The following is a 23,755-nucleotide window of genomic DNA, read 5'->3' on the forward strand; positions in this document are numbered from 1 at the left end:
TTAAATTACAGAAATTACTCCATTTAAACCCGTTTTTTGAAACTTTATTTATTTTCAATTGTTGCATGTTAACCTCAGCTCACCTGCTTTTCTCTAAATGAAATTCTCGATGTTGTGAAACTGTGGTTTAACATTTAGAATGAGTCCTTTTCACCTTATTCAAACAATATACCAGGAGATTATCTTGAAATGAATTTATATTTATAAAAAAAAAAGTACAAAGCCTTAATTTGAAAAAAAAAAAGAAAAAAGATCTCCCAGTGGTTGAAGAATTTAAAGTTATGTCACCGTGCTGCCTGATAATATTTTTTCCTGTGTAAAGAAATGTTACGGTTTCCTAACAAACTAAACAACTGGGTGAGATGGACTAAACTGTTTTGGTTTTTAAAAAAGTTAAAAGGCCATAATTTAAAAATCTATTTCAAAATATTTCCAGTACATGCCAGACACGAATGATCCTGCAGCAGCTTAGTGCTGCTTTTAAGACAGTACATTATATTCTCAGACATAGAAATAGATGTTTCGCGACTGCACATTGCCACAGATGGCAATTTTCCTTCCCACTGGACTCTCAAGGTTTATGAGTACAGAGCAGAAACCAAAAGTTTGTTTATAGGCCAGAGACGCAGCAAAATGAGGCTTTCAAAATGTCTTTGCTTTTCATCTGCCAGCAAAATACCCACGGTCTGTTTTTGGTATGAGCAAAACAAGTGAGCCCTGCTGCTTTGGTTGATTGTCTGAATGCTGTCTACACTCCGAACAGCTCTATTTCCCAAAAAATATAAAATAAAAAGTAGGAAATGTATCTCCCTTTGGTCAAATAATCCATCCTGAGAAATACTGGCTTTGATGCAAGAAGAAGAATGAACTTTGCATCTCCATTATTCCCAGCCTATAGCTTCTTGCATTCAGCGCTTTGCGGGGCTCTTGCTGTTTGGTCTTGAGTCTATCTTGGCGACCAGCAGTCTGAGGAAGTCTCCCGATGAACGAATCAGTTCTCTGCCACTGAAGTGAAACCGAAAAGACACAAGGACAAACAGTAAACACACTGTGAGAGAGGGACAGTAGATCAGACTGATACAGCAGAGACCTGTATGTAATACTCACGTGGTGTACTCCATACCAACCAGGCTGATGCCGTTCACAGCCAGGATACGATCACCCGTTCTCAGTTTCTGACACTGAGCAGCAGGAGAGTCTGGAACAACTGACTTCACATAAATTCCGCTCATTCTTAGTGGTGTTTTCTATATGAAGATAAAACATAAAAAAACAAGTAAAATAAAAGATCACTTGTTACAGGTATTATATTTAGGTGCTTCCAGTGTTGAGTTGAATTGGATTCAATTTTGTAATAAAAACTCTTGTAGCTCACAAACAAGACAGATAAGATTTGGTCTTTAATTACTGTAATTCTACTGCTAGAAACTGTGATGAATCAAGTGCTAAAGAAGAGAAAAGACTCAGTGGACATGCGCCGTACCGTCCCATCTACAAGTGCGAGTCCAAGACCACGAGGTCCCTTTCGAAGCTCCACTGTGAGCACGTCCTCTCTGTCTTCTTCTGCATTTTCTTTTTTCCTCTCAGTATGTCCACTGGCTAAACAAACACACAAACCAAACGAAAAGAAAGCAATGGTACAAATTAAGGTAAAACCACTGTGACAGGACGAGCTGAATCCCACACAAGTCCAGATATATCTCTGACCCTCCAAGCCTAGGGATACCTTAATACCTCTATCATTAGGGTTTGTTCATGCTTTCTCACTATGTGTATTTGGTGTATTGTGTGTGCAGCACAGAGCTGTGATAAGTAGCAGTAAGTAGATTACTAAGTAGACTGTACTGTAAATGATACGGCAGATCAGTGTATTACAACCAAATTGTTTTATTACATTGTTTGCTGGACAAACATCAGACCGAAATGTCAGTGACTGCTGTGTCTACTGTTAACATTGACACACTAGTCCAAAGTTATTCCATCCATTCATTATCTTAACTACCTTTTGTGTTTAAATTTGCAGGGGGCTGGAGCCCATCCTAGCTGTGAGTGGGTGAGGGACAGGATTAACATAGGCGTCAGTCCATTTTAGGGCCAAATCAGAGAGACATACAGAGACAGACAACCATTCACACTCAGATTAACACCTACGGGCAATTTAGATTCACCAATGTCAGTGGACATTGTTAGGGTACTCTGGTTTCCTGTGGCAGAAATCTGAGTACCCAGAGGAAACCCAAGCAAACATAGGGAGAACATGCAAACTACACACAGAGAGGCCACAGCAGGCCAGTAGATTCGAATTGGGGACCTTCTAGCTGTGAGTCTGTCTATTCTGTCTACAGTACCTTTGGCTCATCATCCTGTCATAAAAACAAAGCAGAAACAGTAACAATTTTGAAAAGAAAGCTGGTCCCACCCCTGTAGATTCTCCTCCCCACTTTCTCTCTTTACCCTTTCCCAACATGCAGCCTGTCTGCCCCCCACGCAGGACCTGCCCTGAACAATGCCATCCCTGATTAAGATTCCACGCACCAATCCAACTGTAAATTCCCATGATGGATCGGCCACTGCTTTTTTCTCTCCTGACATCACCACCTATGTGTAATTCTTGAAGCCAGATTAAAGGATTACCAAACTTTGAAAATAACCTTACGTGTTAGCCAAAACCAGAGAGGTAGATACAGCAGAGGCTGCACCACAGTGAAATTGAAAGCTACAGAAAAGTATGTAACTTTTAAAAACATTTTTATGGGATCATGTGCTGTCGAAGCCTCCTGGCTCTGATGCAGACTCATAGAACAGCACTGGCAGCAGAGCATAGCAGAGATATTTCCTTCTAAATGTGTTTGAATGAAGTTCACCTTTTCTAATCGATCAGAGAAACTCAAACCCTGTGTGTCCCATTCTGATGTGAATGGGCATATTTATGAGACGCCACAGGCTTTGACACAGCATCAGTATGTAAAACCCTGGGTGGACTGATAGAGTCTCATGCTACAATTAGCTTCATTCCCTAAAGCAACAGATTTTAGACTTAACTCATTTCCAAAATATAAACATGATTTTCGTGAATTAATTTGACAGAAACCTTTAAAAGAATGAGTACTGTGTGTTAAACCACAGCTATAAACCGGAATAAAACAAAATGGCAATTTAATGCAGTTGAGATGTTCCTCTATTTTTCTTAAGGAACATAACATTTCCAAAACCAATTTTTAACAGTGTGTTAACAACACTCTTTAGTTTTAAATGGATACTTTCAATTGACACGGAAAAAATGTGAGTGTTCAATGAACAGCGGTTTTGGAACGTGTCCATTTGCAAGAATGATTATGCATCTGATTTCAGCGCACGAAACACATGTGTATGTGACAATGGGTGCATGTTCATTTTGTGAAGGCTGAATATACTGATGTTCTCAAATGTTCATAATAATTCAGAGTTATTTCAAAGTTTTTTGGTAAATAAACCACAGATTGGTTTTGTGTTAACGTTTTAACTTCCTTAATCCCTCGTAAATGTTTCTGATTTTGTGCAGTATTTGCATTAGTATAAGTATTGAATTGTAGGGTTTTGATACTTTCGGTTAAAAATTAGACCAAAAAGTATTTACAAACATACATTAACAATTAGTTACAGACCCAATTGAATATACTGTCAGTTAATAATGTATACATGCAGCTAGTGCCAGATGGTTTGGTTTCAATGCAATCCTTAAACCTTTTAAGCAAATGACCTTTATTAAGGGAACTAACTTAGATAACATAAGACAACAAGTAACCAATGAGAGCAAAGACATGTGATTAAAATCGACAAAATCCTTCAGCTTAAACACTGGGGGGTCAGTCAAGGAGCACATTAGCACAAGTTGAACCTCTTACACACAAACACTATGTGTTAAACTCCAATTCATTTTGTATTTTAGTTCTAAAACTAACAACTACTTATATTTTCATTTAATATGCCAATCATTTTATAAAATGTTAATACTTCCTGTTATAATTTCTTAAAGCCCAAGGCAGTGTCAGTGTCCAATGGTTGTTCAGTTTGATGTCATATATGACAAGGAAAAGGCTCAAATCAAAAAGTAGCCAGTTGAGTCTATTAATTTGGTTTGGCTACAAGGTTAGGGCCTTGTTTGAGCTACAGCTAACCATGTTAGAAAGAAGCCTTTACATTTTGCAATGGACTGTGAGCGTTTTTTTTCTACTGTTTAACAGTGAGCATGTATATGGTTGATTGGAGTTGAGGAGATGGTATAAAGAGTGTATTTGTTCATGGGTTTAAAAGAAACATATATATTTATATAAAAAATTTAAAACACCTGCCCAAAATCCTGGATATTTCATACTTTTTCCACAGATTCAAAAAGTGAAAGTGTGCATACTAGATAAAGCATTATTTTATGTAATGTTACTCCAGTTAAACTCGTCAACTCCCCCTGACTCCTACTGATGACTTCATGACAGAGGCCTCCAAAAACAATAAGGGTGGGAGAGGAAACACTCTTTCCTTTTCGACAGTAAACCCACCCTGCACAGCCTTCCACTTGAAATTCCTGACCCCTAGAGTCAGTAAAAGATGAATGAAGGCATTGGTGGTTCATCTCTTTTATGTAGGGGCACCTTTATGCGGACCTGGCACCGCTGGGGGTAAAAATGCAGCAGATTCATAAGGTCAAGCCACTGAATACTTTCCTTAATAGATTCAGTCTGTCAGATTAAGGAAATTAGTTTCTGGGAGGACTGAGTGCTAGTATGAGAAATGGGACAAGATGAAGTTTGAACCAAAGTGGTCAGATTCTCAGTGACAGAGGTTTTTCATTTAAAGAAAAAAACGGCTGTGTGGGAGGCTTTTCACATGCAGTCATGTCACATAAAATCCCATTTATTCTGTCAGTCCATGTCTTTGGTCCAAAGTGAAAAATTATTGCATGGATTACCAAAACTAGACACATGATAAACTGTAATCACTTTGGTGATCTTTTTCAGTTTTCATCCTGGTCAATTTTCCATTTGCCTTTTTTTTGTCAAATACCTGCAATACTGATCGCATTCCATCAGCCACAGCCCCACATTGTTTTTGGTGCTAAGAGACAAATGTTAAGGTTCTAACAAACTACGCTGTTAAACATGCCAAATATTACACTCGGTAATGCATGTTAGCATGCTAGAGTCACAGCTGTGCTACTGCTAGCATGGCTACAGAGTATTAGTGTGGTTTTGGTTTAGAAGAAAATAGCAGAATATCAGAATATCTGAGAGCTCTAGTTTGGATGTTCACCCCATACTTGCATGGGTTTCAGGGTGTACCCTTCTCTTGCCCTACAACAGTTAGGATAGGCTCCAGCTCCTTCACAACACTACACAAGATAGGCAGTTACAGTTGATGGATGGATAAGTACTGTGACAATATGAGACTTTACTAGACTGAATAAATTGCAGCGTTATGATCACAAAAAAAAAAAACTGAACAGAACACAGTCGAAGAAAGAAAACACCTTCACAACATGACTGATAAATGTGTTTGCGAATTTTAGCTGTATATTGTTTTGTTGTTGTTGTTGTTTTTTACAGTATGTGTACTGGCAGCTAGCAATGCAGCATGTGGATCTTTTGTCTCACTTCAACTTGTTTAAATACCTTTATTTTGTTGGCGGGCACCCTCCTGCAGATCAGCCTCCAACTCAGCCAGCTCCATTCCCTGAGGGGTGTTTGGTGGGGTGAGCAGGCAAGATGGGTCTAGTTGCAGGCTCTTGTGGTAGCCCTGGTCGACCTGTCCTGGAAGGGCATTCTGCAGCTCCAGGTTCTTCAGCTTCTGGGTCAAAACTGCCTCACAGCTGCTCAAGTCACCATAAGAACCTCGGGCCTGAGTGCGCTCTGCCGGGGAGGAACAGTCCAGGACTGCCTCAGGGGAAGGGCAAGTATTTGGATCAGAGACCACTTGGTGTTCTGATTCCTGGACAACTCTGACGGAGGGAGAGGTTGCAGACTGGCTGTTTGTTGTTGTCCCATTGAGAGCCTAAGTTTGGGGATATAAATTTAATCAATGACAGAAACATCAAAGTATCTCGTTTCCTGACTAGGGTTAGAGGTCAGAGAGCTCGTTACCTGTTCTTTCACATCAGGTTCAGCTTGGTTTTCTCTAAGGGGGCACTGGCAAATTATTTCCTGCAGACGATTGAGCTGTTCAAACAGAGCTGACTCCACAATGGGTTTACCCAGCTCCAAGTGAAATGTGTTGCTGGGCAGGATGAGGGGCGGGTGGTTGTCAAAGCTCTCCAGGATGTCTGCTGCAGGATGAAAGAAAGGCCTGCCTGTTATCACCCCTCACCAATGACCCAATATTTGTTCAGTCCCAGTAAAGCATCTGTATACTGTTCAATAACAATGAAGAACTGTAAAGTGTCACTGTTGCCGTTCAGTTACTGGTGTTTTACAATGTCAAGAATGAAAAGTAAATGTCAAATATGAATGATCCTTGAGACTTTTTCTTTCCTTACAACAGTCTATAGTCTATATTTTAAAAGTCTGATAATATTTTACTCAATTTACTTTTCTGTCGTTGCTTTTCATGATGTAAGTATTAGTTTAATTTATTTGCATCTGCAACAAGACAGGTTTTTTTATTGTCATAATGACATGGAAGAAAAAGTGACACCATGCCATTATGTAACATTGATCAACATTTGAAAATGAATGATTTGAGTCAAAGAGTTGTTAAATACAATAAAACTTAAAAATTATATAGAATTATTATAAAAGCATATGAAAATAATAAAACATTTCATAATAATGAGGTATTATTTTACAAAGCAGTTGATAAATATTCTGCACCCTTTATTCATGTTTGTATTGATTTTATCATTGATTTCTCCAATACTTAACACTTTGAAGTTCCATACATCTTATCCTGTCATCAACAAATGGTAACAAGTGTAACAGTGTAACACTGTAACAAGTGTGAAAGGAGAAGTGCTGATTTAACTATGATAAACAATGCAGAATGTAACAACTACTGTATAACAAGCCGCTTATTATTTAATTTATCTTAGAATGTTTTGTATTGACTAAAGAGCGAAAATCAGATCTTGTTTTGCAAGTTGTACTTGTGGTTTCTCTGTTTTATTTATCATCAAGTTTTGAGCAGTCAAGCATGAACGTGTGAGCCTCTGGTTACAGGAGTTTACAGTAAACAAGGTCATCTTAAAGGAAAGCACAGCAAAAAAATGCCTTATCCAAGACAAAAAGTGAAGGTTGTTCCATATTATAATATTTAAATGCATTATGTTTTTCAGATTCTGTAACTTTTTTTTACTAATTTAAGGAAAAAAGACCTACATGAGTATGTTCTACTGTATATACTGAATGTCATACAAGCTGAACTGAGTACGATGGATGAGCTCATTGCAGGCTAGATTAGTCAGTTAAAAAGTAATTGGTATATATATGACAGTTTGTGTTTTTATTAGGTGGTTAGACATATCAAGCTCATTACATTTGAAAACAACACTTTAACTAACTGTGTCGATATTAGATCTAGAGAGACAGAATGACCTAGGGGTAACTTACTAGTTTTTATTATTAATATGACACTTATTTTTACCATTCACTGATTATTTGCTGACTGTATAAAATGGTAATGTTCTGCACTTATATAGCGCTTTCCTACCTATCAGCACTCAAAGCGCTTTACACTGCTTCTTATTTACCCATTCACACTAACAATCACACACACCGATGGGGGAGCTGCTATGCAGTTGGCCAACACTCACCGGGAGCAACTAAGTTGGGGTTCAGTGTCTTGCTCAAGGACACTTCAACGTGTGACCAGAGGAGCCGGGGATTGAAGCAACAACTGTGAGATTCATTTCTCAACCGCTCTACCTTCCTGCGCCACAGTCGTCCATGTGAAAATGTCACTGAGCATAACATAACACCTTAAGATAGCTTGTTTGGTCATTTAGAAGTTTCACCTACCTGTTCTGACAGCGTCCACGGCATCAACCTGTGTTGGGGTCCATGCAGTGGGACAGGCTTTACCAGAGTTATATTCACTCAGCATGTGGTGAAGCTGAGCTGGGTTCAAGGCTGCAAACTCAGTTCTGAGAGAAGCCCAGGATGCCTGGCCAGAAAAAACAAAAACAAAAGAAACACAAAGCAAACTTATTTTAAAACCCTCAATGAACTTAAAACACAGGATTGTAAAAGCGATCCAATGATGATTTTCACAACGAGCCACAAAACACTTCATAATAACAATGACAGTCTTGGAGAAACAAGTATTTTCCCAATTATGCTTGTTGCCACATAAAGAAACCGGGTCACTGCCACTTTCTCTTTTGCATTCAAAGCATTTTCAACCAATTACATAATCAAATTAATAGTCTTTGTCCCTGTTTACCGCAGGGCCATGTGTGGTAGCAAATCCTCCTGGGAAAATTGCTTCCCGAATGTAAAGCTTGTAAACACAGTAGCGCTTCATGTTGTCTCATTGTCCCACGGTCCCAATAAAAGTTGAGTGCTGGAATATAGTGTAAACTTTTGATTGTGTCTTTAAGTGCCTAAAAGGAATTATGAGATTTTCTCGATGTTGCACATGCTTTTACTCAAACCCTCTTGACAATATGTAGTCTTTTGATGGCTGCCAAATATAGTTCAAGGATACGGAAACAGGTGAATCACATTTCTGTGACATTCAGGACAAACATTACACAATTTATTCAGATTGTTTCCAGTTAGCCTGGAAGTTAGACTTTGCCTAGACATGCCGGGGCCACAAAGGAAAACAAAAGTTAATGTTGTTGGTAACTTCCCTTCTTTTATAACCAGATTCAGTTCAAAGAAGTCGATGTTTTAATGTTGCTCATAAACAGAAACTTAGAATGTCTGTTATGTCTGAGATTTAATGTTTGGCAGCATTATTCTCCGAAAATAAATCCTGAGATGTTGTGTTCTCCATCACTGTTGTCAAAATGGGCAACACCACACCCCCCTTGTATAATTTACTACTGTGCCAAAGAAAGACTTCGGAAAAGTCCAGATGGAAAACTAAAAATCTGTCGAGGGTGTGTGCTCTGTTGCTGCAGCCACAGAGTGACATCATACCAGTGCAGGGATACATAAAACTACCAGCTTCTTAGCAGCGGGCCAATCCCACAAACTGATGAGACACAGCCTTCAACAGCTGTGCCGTGGGTTGGTAGGGTGGGTGCTGTGTGGTTCCCCAGAGTAAGAGTCACACACTGAAAACAGGTGTTAAGTTTTAAAACTAGGTCTCGTACTTAACCCAGTTCCTCCAAACATAGTAAGTAGATCCCAGTGACACATACCAGAGTCATTTATACTCTTTTCATAAACCCCAATTGAAACTGTTAGCTAGATATAAATGAAAGATGATTGAAAAAAGAGGTGAAACAATTTGAAATAATAGGCTGTTGAAATAGCTTACAGGGCTGTTAGATTATGAAAGCAAAGAAAAGACAACAAAAAATGCAGTTCAATATTAAGAAATATATTATATATTAAATATAAAGCAAACAATCCCCTTCCTCATGTCAAATGATTTCAAACTGTCTTTCTGTCCTCAGCTAATCCTTCCTTAGTTTTCAGTTTACAGTAAACCATCACTGTCTTGTGTCCCATCACACTGTTTTAATAAATATATAATGTTAGTGCTTTTTTTTTTTTAAATGTAAAAAGAACTGACATTTTTTGGGGGGTAATACTTTTTATATGCTACATTGGTTTGTGGATTTATGTACTGTACAGTATAGACTGTAAAAAAATGCCTTTTCCACTAATAGACTTCCTATTTATAGCATAACCAAATATTCAGGAGCATGCCATTATCTTTCCAGGTGCCATAACCCTGATGGTCAGAAAAACTTTTGGTGCTTTAAAGGTTTGTATGATTCTTGTGTAACCTGTTTGATACATAGGCAGTTTTATGTGCTGGTTTCTTTTTAGACCTGACTGTTCAACAACCAGCCAAGTGAGATCTTAGTTTCCTTCTGTAGTACACAGTGTAAACAGGATTTAAATGGGTAACTAAGAAAGGAGGGATTAAGTGTTTAGTTGGCAAGTTCCTGCCAAACATTAAACCCAAGCAAAGGCAAATATAAACTTGCTCTATTAATGTACAGTGAACTTCAAAGCTCATATTCCTGAACATACACTAAAACAGAAGGTATTAAAGGCTTTAACATTTCTTTCCACTAATGTATTTCTGTGCTTTTGAACATTTAATGACATTTGAGCTGTTAGCCATGTGTTTCCACTTCCACTTACGTGAACATAAATAGGATTTAAACTAATAAGAATTACAAACATCCAGTGGCTAACAGGCTAGACTAAGGTTCATTTGATTTTAAATAAGATACGTAATGGCTAAACCTTCATTGGCACAATGACATCATGATCATTATAGTGTATTTACTTAGTCTGTTCCTGCAGGTTATTTCCTCATATCTAAATAATAACCATTGTACTATGAAAGCTGAAGTTAATCTGTTCTTAAGGTTACAAGTATCATAAACCAATAACTTACTTCTACAGATGTGGCAGCTTTTGTTAAATACATTATCACAGAGTTGGCACCATAGGAACATGTGCAAAAGAGAAGATGTTACTTGACTACAATGTACTGGCTAGGAGCTTTTTGAAGATTTTTGCACATAATAGCTAAACATAAATAACTAATGTTCCCTTGGCACCTTTAAAATAATGAAAACATTTAGCCTGATGTAAACATGACTCCATTCTCAAGGCGAACCCCGGCTGTGGTAAGACAAACAGGAAAAAGAAACGGATATCCCCTGACCTGTAGGAGGGTTTCCTTGGGTGTGGCCAGTAGATTGACAGCTGCAGAAAGCTTCTGGAAAAAGTCAGTGGCAAAATCACCAAGACCAACACTCTGGATCCAGTCTAACAGCAAGTCTAGGTTGGCCCGGATCTGAACCCCTCGAGACCACTGGTAGAACCCAGCAATAGATCCTGAACAAACAAAACGAGTTTAGATTAGTCTTAGTCCTAGCTTGGGTTACACTGAAGTACTTAAATGCTGCTTGCTCTAAATTATTTTGAAAAAATCTGAAGGTAAAACAATATGTTTCTGTGTAAATATAATATTAAGCATTTAAAATATTAGCAAATGCATGTATGGCATACAGTTATGGGTTTCATCAGGTTGAAACCTGTTTACAAATAATATTTTTCATGTTTATGACTGTCATCAATGTCTAACTTATGGTGGTGCTAAAGGGGAACATAAGAGAAATACTAAAGTCAGTAGGATTGAGCTTCTGCGAATAATAGTAAGAATTTAAATTTCATATAAATCTATCATATTTTCTTTGATATACTGTATTTCAGTCTGGACCAAATTGATGGACTGTCCAACATAACAACACCGTCATCCAGGCTAGCAAAGCTAAAAAGTTAAATCAAGTCTAACAAGTTTTTTTGATATGTGAGTTTACCTCTCTCCATCAGGATGTTGAACAGTGATGCATTGATGAAGAAGAACAGGTAGGCACAGAGCTGTAACGAGATGTCTGGATGAACCTGGAAAGCAGTGAGAAGCAGCATCGCCTCCTTTAGCACTTTGAGGATATCACTGAGCCCATCAGGGACTCGCAGCTGACCGCTGTCGGAGAACGGGTTTCCATCCAGCAGGCCAGGCAGAGCTGAATACATACTCTGTGAAGAGATAGGGACATTTTTCAACACTAGGACTTATTAGAAGGACACAGAAGGACAGAAGGACATTAACTATAATATGCTATACATACTTTAGACACAGTTTTTATATTATTTCTAATTGGATTAAGTGAAGCACAATTAAGTTAGTAGGACAGTAATGCTCTTTTTTTATCTTGTTTAAAGTTATAAAATGCGACTTTTGGTATACAAGTTGGTGGTAGCATGAGACTCGAAATCAATAAATTAAATTTTATTCTGGTTTGGAAAAAGAACTGCTGTCTAAAACTTAGTGAAGCCTTCAGCTGCTTTTAGATTGCTTCTGCTTCTGAATTTGAATAATTGCCACTGATTCCTGGTACAAAATTGCGAAGGACCTATGATGGAAACAGGAAGTAGATGAGTACATGAGTAGGCCATTGAGGTTCATGTGCTGGTGAAGCAACCAGTTCTGCAAGAGTTTTTTGTCTGTATTCCCATGTCAGTTTTATTCAAGAGACAGATTCAATGTTGCAACAATGTTAAAACACATGACTTTAAAATAAATTGTTATGATCCTGTCTGCCTTTCATATGACCACAAGTTTTAATAATTTTTCAATTCATTTTGCTCTGCTAGAGTTGATATGGAGAAGAATTTATTAAAAAATTGTGGAGGCATGGTTGGGTTACAGATTTGATCCAGAATTAAATTATGCTGCAGATTGTGTTTTCAAATCACTGTTACTTAATTTTAAGGTCAGTGATTATCTGTTCCTTAAAAGGAACTACTATCCCTTAGGTTCTTATACACTGTCGATAGGTAAAGCCTTTAACCTTCAGAACCACAGGGTACTGCACAAGCTCATTCCACTTCCCAACACTTTGAGACTACTAGTTAATCCCAGGTTATAACTGTAAATAGCAATCAGACCAACATCAAAAAGTTGCAATTATAAGTCTGACTTTTCTGAAAGTACCAACATTTCAAAATTGACAGTTTATACAAAAGTGGACAATAACAAACCCACAAACAAGGATACCTTCTGTCAGCCAAAGTCAGTCTTGCATGGTCTTGCAGTATTTATAGCATTCACAACCCCAAATCTGCAATTATAGCTGTCATATGTTGTCTGCCAATGTGTATGCTCACAAGCTGGGACAAGCATGTTGCTCTGTTTCTACTGGATGATCATTAGTTCTTACACATATTCACCTCTCACCACAAATCTTCTGACATAGTCCTTCCATTGCTTTACATGCATGACAGCCCACTTTTATTCATAATTTAATTTCTTCAGAAGAAAAAAACAAGTAATAATGTCTCTACAGTAAAAACATTTAGTCATATTTCACAGTAAATAGCAAGAAAACTTTTTTCTCCTCTCTTTCTTCTTCCTGCTGTGTGTTTCTATGACTGTCCTCCTCTGCAGAAAACAGTCTGACCCACATAGCACGTAATCTCTTTTTTCTAATTTAAACATAGGTACTGCACCACCAATCACATTAACACATTGTCTATAAGAACTGAATGAGTTACATCATATAGTAACATGGAAAGCGCTAGAGTAGAGTGACTACAACCTGTAAAAGTGACAAATAAATATGTGACAAACTGCACCTTAAAAAAGCCATGTAAAGGAAAAAAATGTTAGAGGAAGCAAAGGAAATGTGTTAGACCATTCAAACAAACAGCACAGACTGTTACTGCTTCCTGAGGGTCATGGTGTTTCTACATTCTATATTATGCTGTTATGTGCCTGTGTTAAGACATCAGCTGGCTTCTGCAATACAGCTTTAATGAGCCAGTTTAACATGGGAAAGTAAAATAAATACTACAGGGCTGTAAAACAGGAGAGTCTAGTGTGTCATTCATGGACAGCCCACTAAGATCAATTTTCAGACTTCCACACCAGTGTGTGTTCAGATTTAATTTTGGCAAGTGCTTACAGTGGCATAGATTATATAAGTAGATCAATATCCATTACAGCTGTTATTTTTGTTCTTTTTCCACTTCTGCTTATGTATCCTGTGGTGTTACTTAAGGCTCTAACCTAAGGCAAATTTTATTTTTATAATGTATCCTTCCACCAATGGTTAGATTGACAACATACAATTGAACTTTTTCTTGAAAGTAGGTGAAATACATTACTTTAGTTTCCATGTAATGTAACTAACCTGTTTGTTTTGAATAACAGTAAGACTGAGTTAAAAAACAAAACAAAAGTACTGTAAAATCATATAATGTTGAAAAATTTAACATGTTGCATGCTAAATGTTATTTATGTTTCTCAATTTTGGTGTATAATGTATATAATAATGTGCCGCAGCCAACCTTTGTTAGATAGTAGACAGACTGCTGGAAGGTAAACATGATGACTTCTTCCAGGACTGTCATGGCTTCCTCACAGGCTGTCCGAGTGGAGGAGATCTCAGAGTCCAACAGACCTGATAAAACATAAATCTAAGTGTCAATAATACATAAGGTGGTTCAATAGCTGTGGCTGTGACAGATGAAATAAACACCTTCGTCCTCCTGGTCCTGCCTCCAAGGCAGCAAATGAGGGACTTCATGCTGTATAAAGTGCAGCAGTTCAATAGAGTTGGCCATCCACAGCACCAATGGCTGTAGACCTGGGATCAGCTCCTCCATATTAAGCAGCTGACCATGATCAGGCTGACTATCACTGGAGCTCCTGATTAAAGAGCACAACAAGGAAGAAAATTCAGACATTTGGTTTACAGTTTCTACATGTCACAAGTGGTTGTGTTTTTCTGTTCTAAAAGAATTTTCAGGAAAACTAATCTATTAAATATACTCTTTAGTTGCAGCTTTAATCTTGTTTTTGTCCACCAGTCAAACTGTTAAGACAGTCTGAAAAACACAATGCAATTTTACATTTACAATACTTATTGACTTTTTCTGTTTTACACACCTTTCTGTTATTGTTGTTCTTCTTAATAGGTTTGTATGTTTGCTATAACTTAAAACCCATTTAAAACATTTTAAAAATAAAAAGCTATATATGAGTTGCTAGTTCTTGCTTTATAACCCACACAACTTAACCTCTTATAACACTGCGTGACTGCTTACGCAGACAAAATGAAATCATTGACACTGGATTAAGCAAGTGACACTGCGATCATGAGAAAACTCAGCTGCCTCCAGTTTCTTAGAGAAGAAAGTGTGGGAGATCTTCGCTTTACACAGCCAGCATTTAAGTCACTTCTTTGTTTTCTGTAGGAGCACGTACCAGTAAAACAAGATTTATACTTCTTTTATTCAGACAGTAAGGCTTTAAGTGTCAGGCATCATATATCATCCGAAATAGCAGCTAGTAATTGTCACGAACTTCTAGGACACTAAAAAAATACTTGTGGTTTGACTACTCACGTTTCTGCCTGTATTGCTGCAAGTTCTTTTGTTTTCTCCTGAAATGGAAAACACATACTCTAAAGAAAGAATACATTTTATGCATACAACACAGACAGAAATATTTAATTTATTTCAGGCTGTCTGGGAAAAAAGGCCAATTATATGATTGCAGCAAGAAAGACCAGGGTTTCATCCTTACCCACATAACAAGCTGGATTTGGCTGGCTATCCGTAGCAACAGCTGTCTGAAGTGTGTCAGCTCAAATGTGGAGGCGGAGTGTTGGATGCAAAGGCTCAGCAGGAAAGCAGGTGTGAGCTTTGGTTTGTTCCCAATGGGGTCCAACATTTTCAGAATCTCCTGCAGGACTCTTTCTTCCTGCTCCAACTCATAGCTTAGTGAAACCTCTGTGCCTTCCAGGTCCCGCCAATGAGGTGGCAACAGTTTCCTCTGAAACTTTTTCAAAGCTATAGAAGAACCACATGATAAACAAGAGGATGACGCTTTTAAATCAGAGTTTGGAAAGAGACTGCTCATCCATGGAGGGTTGTGGACAGATGCTGATGTGCTAGTAGGATCCTTAAACATGAAAAGGTAGTGTTTCCCCAAACCCACCAAGTCCCCTGGGTTCAGTTCTACTTCCTCTTTAAGAAGAGAACCATTTCTGGTTACAGGAGCCCCATGGAGGGGCTTCAGCATTGTCTGTGTCTTTTTGTGATCTCCTGTTAATATTTGGTTAGTTGAGTCCAGTCGTCTGACGCAGCAGTGTTGAGGCAACACATCAGGAGCAAAGAGAAGAATGTCAACCTTTAGTCTTTCCTCATCTTCTCCGTTACAGTGCTCCCTGCAGCATCCGAAGATGGTGGTAGTCCCACTCATTAAGTAAATGACAAAATCCTGCAAAAAAGATTGTTTTAAATTAATTATTTTCCTTTAAAAAAAGTTTTTAATTTAGTGCTGAATAATAGCGCTGCAGGTAAAAAAAACATTCACAATGAGTGGAGAATGAAGTATTCAAAAACTGTACAAATAGTAAAAGTAAAAAGAGACAAAAGAATTTACTCTAGTATAAGTACCCACTGGGATTACTACTTAAGTAAAAGTAAGTAAGTACATGATTTATATTTTACTTAAAATATTAAAAGTATAACTACTCGACTATTTTATTGTAATAGATTTAAATGATGGGTTGAAGCTGTCTTAGCATCGCATAGTGACAGTAACAGTGTAAAAGCTCTGAGATTTTAAGAATAAAACATCGATACAACCACTAAGAAAATGTCCAGCTTATTTCCAGCGGGAAATAAGCTCAGGAAAAAGAGAGCCACAGAAATCCGTAAACAAGAAAAAAATTTTGGAGTAAATGTATGTGGTTCTCTTGTAACAATATTTTGCACCTGATTTAATCCAAGTAAAAAAAAAGTAAAGTACAGTAGTGGGTTGTAACTCCACTGAGCACTAGCGCGTGTATCTGCTTCCTTCAGATGGAGAGCAGAACAAAATAAATCCCTTCGGTCAATCAGTCACATGAATGTGTGAATCAGCAGGGACCAGCTCCTTCCCAGTTCCCACCAGTAACTGGCATATCTCAGCTTTTCATCTGCCATTTCTGAGCGCAGGATGGAGAGGTAGGCAAAGCCAATTCAGTTAAGATAATGTTTGGCGTGCTGCTTGTTATATTGTTTGATCAACTTTGAAACTGTGTTCAATGATCCTATTTGAAGGGATGTTTTACAAAAAAATAGAAAAATAGACCATTAGTGCTTGTCCTTTGTTATTTTCCACCACTGTTCATAATCAATCAATCATTTTGATATATAAAACACAAATTAAAAAAAACTTAAATGTCATAAATGTCAGGTGATGCCATTAAATGCCTTGTTTGCCCAAATTATGTCTTCTTTTTTGTGCCACAAATTATTATGTTGGAGACTCTGGAGCCATTAAATGACTTAAATGACTATTAAAATAGTTGATGATTAATTCCTTTTGTAAATAGTCTTAGCCCTAGTTTAATTACATATTCTTGATTCAAAACCTGTCGCGAAATGACAGTCAATGTGTAGGATAGGATTCATTTTCTTGTGTAACACTTTTGGAAATGAACCCACAGTGTGTGTGTGAGTGGCGGCAGGATCAGCTGGTGTAGGTACAGCTTGCACTGGCAGCATGAGACAAGACGAGAATGGAAAAGCTTATGAGTGAGACGTCAGTGATGTCTGTGACCTTAAGACTATTAGTCAGGCAATGATACCATATCAACTGTTCTGGAAAAGGCCAAACAGCCTGTGAAGAGCAGCCTTAAGCTCCTTTATATAAAGGAAGATTAGTGAAACCTCATAGCATGCCATCAGACATTGTTTGCTAAGTCCACTTTATAGACTTAGTGTCCACTTTATTACCCCTGTACAATCTGATGCAATCCAATACATTGGTCTGTGTTAAGGCTACTTTTACGATGCCTCTGTTGACAACTGTCATTGTTACCGTATATATTGAAAGGTGTTTCTAATATTCAAACTACTTGTGATATTGAACACATCTAAATAAAATCAAAGTAATCATCAGTAATCAAAGAAAATTTAATCTGTCTACATAATTTCCTGTTTCTCTACATGATCAGGGAAGAACCAAAGACCTGCCTCCATGGTTTTCTTTCGCTTTGAGTTGACCTGTTGCTGCAGAGGAAGACTAGGCCTGCTGTGGTGCAGTAAACTGCATAGTCAGCAATCTCCATAAACAACACTGTAAAAAAATGCTTCCTGTTTTGGGGAATGGGCCGGGCTAAAGCCAACGCCTGACTCTCTGGTTTTACTGCGAAAAATGAGCAGTGTAAACAAGTAGGTTAAACTTCACCACAGGGAAAAAGCTTTGGAGGTAATATTTTAGGACTTTTTTCAAGTTAGGCATACTTTAAAACCTTGATGTGTAGGTTACACCACATCATTTAATGTGCTCTCTTCCTCCAGAGTGTTTTTAAATACAGCAATCTGAGAATAGAATCTTAGAATTATCTTCCACTACAGTGTGTCTTTACTCAGGCCTATAAGATAAGATAAGATAAACCTTTATACATCCCACAGTAGGGAAATGTCCATGTTACCGCAGCAGAAATGTGCAAATGTACATCAAGAATTTCTGTACAGGATAAAAAAAATCAGTACACGGTACAAATAAGTATACTATAAACACATAACCTTGTTGTAAATGTCCTGGGAAGGTTTATCAAGCACTCATGTAAACAGGACGACAGCATCACCTCTGTAGTCCACTCCACAAGCCTTACCCAGTCGTTTTCTAACAAATCCACTCTGGCCTTTTATACCACAGGTGACCAAAACCTTGTTCTCTGACTCTGGGATTTTCTCCTTTAGGTTCTTAACCTAAGACTTTCAAGGCTTCCAGCCTCTCAGATCTCATCTTTTCTCTCTCAACTTTTTAACTGTTTTGTTAAATTAATAATCAAAACAGTTAAAAAGTATATACAAATACTTTTTTTCCATATAGCTGTGTAGCTGAAGCTGACATAGACAAGTAGACCATTAAATGACAAAACATGACTATGTCTACACTAAGTAATATTTAAATGTTTTTCTGCTGTTGCTGCACTACAGTAGAATGAAAAAGTAATGCAACACCAACTCACAAAAAGTATTTCAACACTATATATTAACCAGCAATCATATTTAAGCTGCTGCACTGTGGTGCTTATTGACTTTACAAAATTAACCTCCAGGTGAAGACCAGACAAAGTGAGAATTCTCAGTACACAATAACACCACTCAAGCCAGTATTTAAACTCATACACTGTAATTATACCATGGATTATCGATCAAATTAAATCAGTTTTAAATTAAATCAGTTCCAAAAGGCTGTATTATGACATCAACTAATTAATAACTGGACAACACTTCAATCCTTCTTTCTCTTACCTGCCTATGGCTATAGCCCTGCAACAAAAGGAAGTACGGGAAGTCAAAGGGCGGGTGAATGGAGTACTGGGTGGTGTTGTCATCGCTGCTCTCAGTCTCCTCCTTCTCCATGCCAAGGCGTAGCACCTCCTTTTCAGCCTCTGCCTCTGGATCTTCTCTAAGCATGCTCTGTTGGGCCCTACTGGCCTCCTTCTCCATTGCAGACAGATCCATCTCACTTAAGCTCCTCCAGATACCAAGTCCGTCCACATCTTCCCCACTGCCATCCACAAACAGAGACGTGACTCTAGAGCGGCTCTTCTGCAGCTTACGGGCCTGAGCATTGATACCTGGAATGACAAGAAAACAGTGTGTTATGTACATAAATGCATTATAAACAACAACTGCTACTAGCTAATTCTGTATACTTTACCAATTTTCCCAATTCAAACAAATACGGGCTTAAACGAACTTCTTAACTTCCCCCAAATTATCGGAACTGCACTTCCAAAAATAATCACTTAAATAATCACCAAAGATGCAGGCAAAATAGAGACTAAAGATGTCTAGGGATGGCCTATTTAATTAATGGTGTGATTATATATTTAAAACAAATCCAGTTAAATGTATAACCAAACCAAATAAATACAATCCCTACTGAAATCCTTCTTGTCAACAATATATAGTCCAGCTTAAGAGTTTACTATACTGGCACCAACTCAAATGAAACATAAGGAAAGGAAAGAGAGGAAATGTGCAGGGAAAGTGAGATTTGGCCACCTCTAGCTGATACCAACAATCACTCTGTTGGCCTGACGTAACAAAAACACAATTCAGCTCATTTGGAGCCATTAAGCACCATGGAATGTCCACAGAGCCCGGATTCACACCCGGTGCTCTGCCACTCTTATCAGCTGTGGAAATGGGTGTTTTCCACATTGCTCAGCACCACTGTGTTAGAACAGGCTCAGTGCCTAAAAACCCAGGGAGTTAAAGGCAGTTGTTGAGAGGAGTAGGAGGGGGGGTAGATTTAATAGGGCTTTTAGAGACCAATATTTGGAGACTGCAGCCACTGATTTCTAAAAACCTTATAATTTGGCCATTTTTGTGTGACGATTTGTCGTAGAATTTTATTCTTCTGATGGTTGAAAACCTTTTGAAACAGGACTAATACCATTACAGAACACTAAATCCTCTTTCACATATGGACTTTAGACAATGTTGGGAGAATGAATTCAAGACACTGCCCGGAGTCATTTTACACATGTGTTACAGAGTGGGAGATGACTGAGTTAGAAATGTTCTCACTGAAGGAACTCCAAACTATTTGATTTTAATAATGGAGGGTGCATGGCTAGAGCATACAGGAGGCACAACATAATAGGAAAAGTATGTTGCATGAAACTGTTTTTTGTTTACAGCACATTGGAGCAGTGCATAACAAATATTTAGTCAACTGATAGAAACTTTGTCAGCAATTGGCTTTTTCCAACAGTGCATGTTACAGTATCACTATGTAAATTACTCATACTGGTAGACATATATATGTTGAATATCTCCCATTAAAATTTGAATTTTAGAATATCAACAATCCCTCTATCGCTAACTAAATACAAAAATAACTCTCCAAATTCATTATTTTCCATGGAAATCTATGATATCATTAGATGTCTTGTTTCATTTTATCATTAGTCCAAAATCAAAATCATTTAGTTTAAAATCATGTACAACAGAGAGATGCATTAAATCTTTCTTGTGAAATGTTAGAACCAGCACATATCTGGCACTAAACTAACTTAAATTCCTATCCTTAAAATAATTGTTATTTATCAAAATACATTTTCTGTCAATAAACTAGTCTACTAATCACTGCTCTTTTAAATTAAAAGGTAAGTATCAGCAAAGCAGTGTACTAGTCTTTTGCAGATGAGAATGATAATAAAGTTGTACCAAATTCAACAGAGCTTTAAAGTGCCTAGTATACAGGAAGTGGGCTCTGATAGAAAGAAAAACACAACAGTAAGTAGTAGCTACAGGCCCACTGGATAGAGCTGCTCAGTGCCTTGATGTTTCATGAGGCCATGATGGGCCCTCATATAAAACAAAGATAGGAGTGGGGCCGCTCTGACCTCCTCTATCCCGCACTGCAGCTTTTGTTTCCTCCTGACCTCTCCCACATGCCTGTAATCTTCCCGCTTCTAAAGAAGTGATAAGCAGGACAATGAAAGCTGTTAGCCTGCAGTAAGTGACAAGGATAAAGGCTCCCCCATGTAACCACAGATTAAGTGATTGATATCTCATGCATAAGGATGTTATAGTCACTGAGTTAAATCTACAGTATGTCAATTATAATGATCAAATGTGTGTGACAATAAACCCACAAGGGTGCTAATGGTTATTTATACCTGCTGTGATTGTGTCTCTGTCTTTTAGGTTTTGCTCCTCAATGTTTGCTCTCAGCTGGATTTCAAAACGTCTGGAGAAACCTTCCTTGGGTTTCCAAAGTGACTGCAGCATGAGAGGCTTCTCGTTATCTCCAACCACACGAAAACATTCCCTCTTCCACTGGTTATCAGCACCTGTCTGACCGATCACATCGCACAGCACGTAGTTCTTGGGATGTTCTTTTTCCAGACAGTACCTGAACATAAAAAGCAGAAATTCAGATAGATATTATTGCGACTGGTTATAGGTTATACTTCCAAGATGTCAGATTTTTTACTTACTTACTATATTTCGACTACTACATGGAGGACAGTGAAACTTTCCACAGACATTCATGGTGTCCAATGAATGAATGAAAAAAAATGTATTTACTCTTTTTTACCATTACAAAATAAGACAATGCAAACTTTCTCGCCCATCTATATATATATATATATATATTCAACTAATAATGATATAAAATAAACAAAAGCTTCTAATCATTAAACTTGCAATACTGATTAACATATATTCTGCAGTTTTGCAAGGTGAATTGCCCTATTCCACTACTCCCCCGCTTGTTATTGTAACCTTCTATTTACTGTATCTATTAAACCTGACTCCTAAGGTTGCTTCCATGCTTGAGGAGATTTAAGAGGTTGGTAGTTATATTATCTTTTTGAGTTAGACATTTCTTTTAAAGCCATAGTTTGCTGACCCCTTACCTCTCTAAGGCCTCCTTCACCAGTTCCTTTGCACTGGACTGTGTGGTGGCAAGCACACTCTTGTAGTTTGTGCCCTGACAGATGTCACTGCCAAAGATTTTAAGGATCCCGGGGACAGACATTAGACTGGACAACTCTGCTGGGTCATCTGTAGTTTGAAGATCTGATGTCAGGCTTCCACTGCTGACTGCTTGGCCACGGTGGCCAGCGTCTCGCAAGTTGGGGCTGTGGTTGAAAACAGTTGAGAGCCTGTTGTTGTGGCGGCGGATTTTGCTCTTGGCTGGCTGACGCACACCTGCGCTCTCCGTGGAGCGCACAGTGCTGTCGGACTTGTTGGACCTGGAAATGAACAGGGGAGAAGATAATAACACTTGTAGTGTGGTAAGAATTGAATGTACACAAGAGAAACCCAGAGACAAGGGTACAAGATTTAATAAACGTTTCAGCACAATATAATACAGATTTACAGTAAGTATTTACTAATTAAATATATTATACACAAAACCTCGTGTAATGACTACAGTAAGTGTATGTTGGTGACACTTTGTAAGATGATTGTGTTTTTTAATGCAAAATACACTTTTTTAAAGCAAAAAGTAACCTACACAGTTTTCTACAAAGCAGCAATAATATAGTACTATATAAATAGAGTAAAAGTACAGCATTGCCTAAAAACTACATTAGTGTATTTTCTAGTGTGCACTATATAGTAAATGCTATATAGTGCGAACTTACTGGACAGATCCATTACTGGGTTTCCTCCCCAGTTTCGCCAGTCGCTTCTTTGGAGAGCGGATAAGTAAACCCACAGGGAAGTTCAGGGTTTGTTTATTTACCTGGCTGCTTCTCTCCTCCGAAATCATTATTGTTTTAAACTCAAATAAAGACAGAAACACTGTTAAAACAGATTGGGGCAACCAGAAAATAACATCGTTCGCCGCTATGAAAACGGGATGAAAGGGTTTACCATGGTAATTCCACCTCCAGATAAAAAAAAAACAAAATCACGAAAAGATCCGTAAATAGTCCAATAGTGTCTTTGTGTCCATCACAGAAGCGAAAAGTATTTTAAGAGTTAGCTTGAGATAAGCTTATGGTTACGTTACATTCCCACACACGTTATAGGGAAAACTACGCCGGTCGGCAGGTTTAAACTTCCAAATTAGTTCCCTTAAAAATAAAATTCAATATGTAATAAATGCTTGTTAGAAAAGAAAGAAAAAGAAACAGTTTGACGAACCATTTCTTCAATCCTTGTTCGAAAAAGATGTAAAACGAATGGGGGGACAGCGCGGTCCATGATAAAGTCGTTGATATCCGTTAACTGTGAGCATGGAGCAGACTGAATGAGAGAAAACCTGCGGCTGGAGGCACGAGAGTTAGTATGTGACGTCACTGCGGGACCAATCACGCGCACGCACGCATGTACACGTTGTTCGTACACAGCGTAGACAGCCTGTCGTACACACACCACGGCTCTCGGGTGGGACTCGGGTCCCGTCGTTCCTTCCCACGAGTCGTTCGTTTGTGACTATACCTTCACTCTGAGAAAGTTACTTGCCAGTAAGGCACAGATACAAAGACAGTGCTGCTAATTTTAGTTTAATTAGTCAGCAGTGCCCATTTTTAATGATGTCACCT

The 23,755-nt window shown here is 38.1% G+C and overlaps 1 protein-coding gene across 3 annotated transcripts; it reads right to left on the reverse strand.

Moving 5' to 3' along the window:
* Positions 1-472: 472 nt before the first annotated feature.
* radil2a (Ras association and DIL domains 2a) lies at positions 473-23,494 on the reverse strand. Of its 3 annotated transcripts, none has more exons than XM_067477418.1 (17): positions 22,850-23,494; positions 22,115-22,453; positions 21,371-21,606; positions 21,095-21,163; positions 18,987-19,315; positions 15,256-15,951; positions 15,075-15,112; positions 14,207-14,376; positions 14,016-14,128; positions 11,483-11,702; positions 10,825-10,997; positions 7,983-8,127; positions 6,114-6,292; positions 5,646-6,024; positions 1,484-1,599; positions 1,108-1,247; positions 473-1,005 (listed from the first exon to the last, which is right to left on the reverse strand). In XM_067477418.1, exons 1-17 carry the CDS (start codon positions 22,975-22,977, stop codon positions 909-911), a joined length of 3,567 nt encoding a protein of 1,188 aa, XP_067333519.1. In that variant the 5' UTR covers positions 22,978-23,494; the 3' UTR covers positions 473-908. The 3 variants fall into 3 exon arrangements, with proteins under 3 accessions (XP_067333519.1, XP_067333518.1, XP_067333520.1); XM_067477417.1 differs by having other exon boundaries at positions 6,114-6,295; positions 22,850-23,492; XM_067477419.1 differs by lacking the exon at positions 21,095-21,163 and having other exon boundaries at positions 6,114-6,295; positions 22,850-23,491.
* Positions 23,495-23,755: the final 261 nt, after the last annotated feature.

Source organism: Channa argus, chromosome 15 (genome assembly GCF_033026475.1).
Source record: "Channa argus isolate prfri chromosome 15, Channa argus male v1.0, whole genome shotgun sequence".
NCBI lineage: Eukaryota > Metazoa > Chordata > Actinopteri > Anabantiformes > Channidae > Channa > Channa argus.

Bases quoted from the DNA above. Each gene is read 5' to 3' on its own strand.
- radil2a (XM_067477417.1), bottom strand. From the start codon at position 22,977: ATGATTTCGGAGGAGAGAAGCAGCCAGGTAAATAAACAAACCCTGAAC. The intron at 6,296-7,982 runs GTAGGTGAAACT...TTCATCCTGCAG, and splicing joins CGTGGACGCTGTCAGAACAG to CAGACATCCTGGAGAGCTTT. The intron at 1,600-5,645 runs GTATTTAAACAA...GTGTTTGTTTAG, and splicing joins TGCCCGCCAACAAAATAAAG to CCAGTGGACATACTGAGAGG.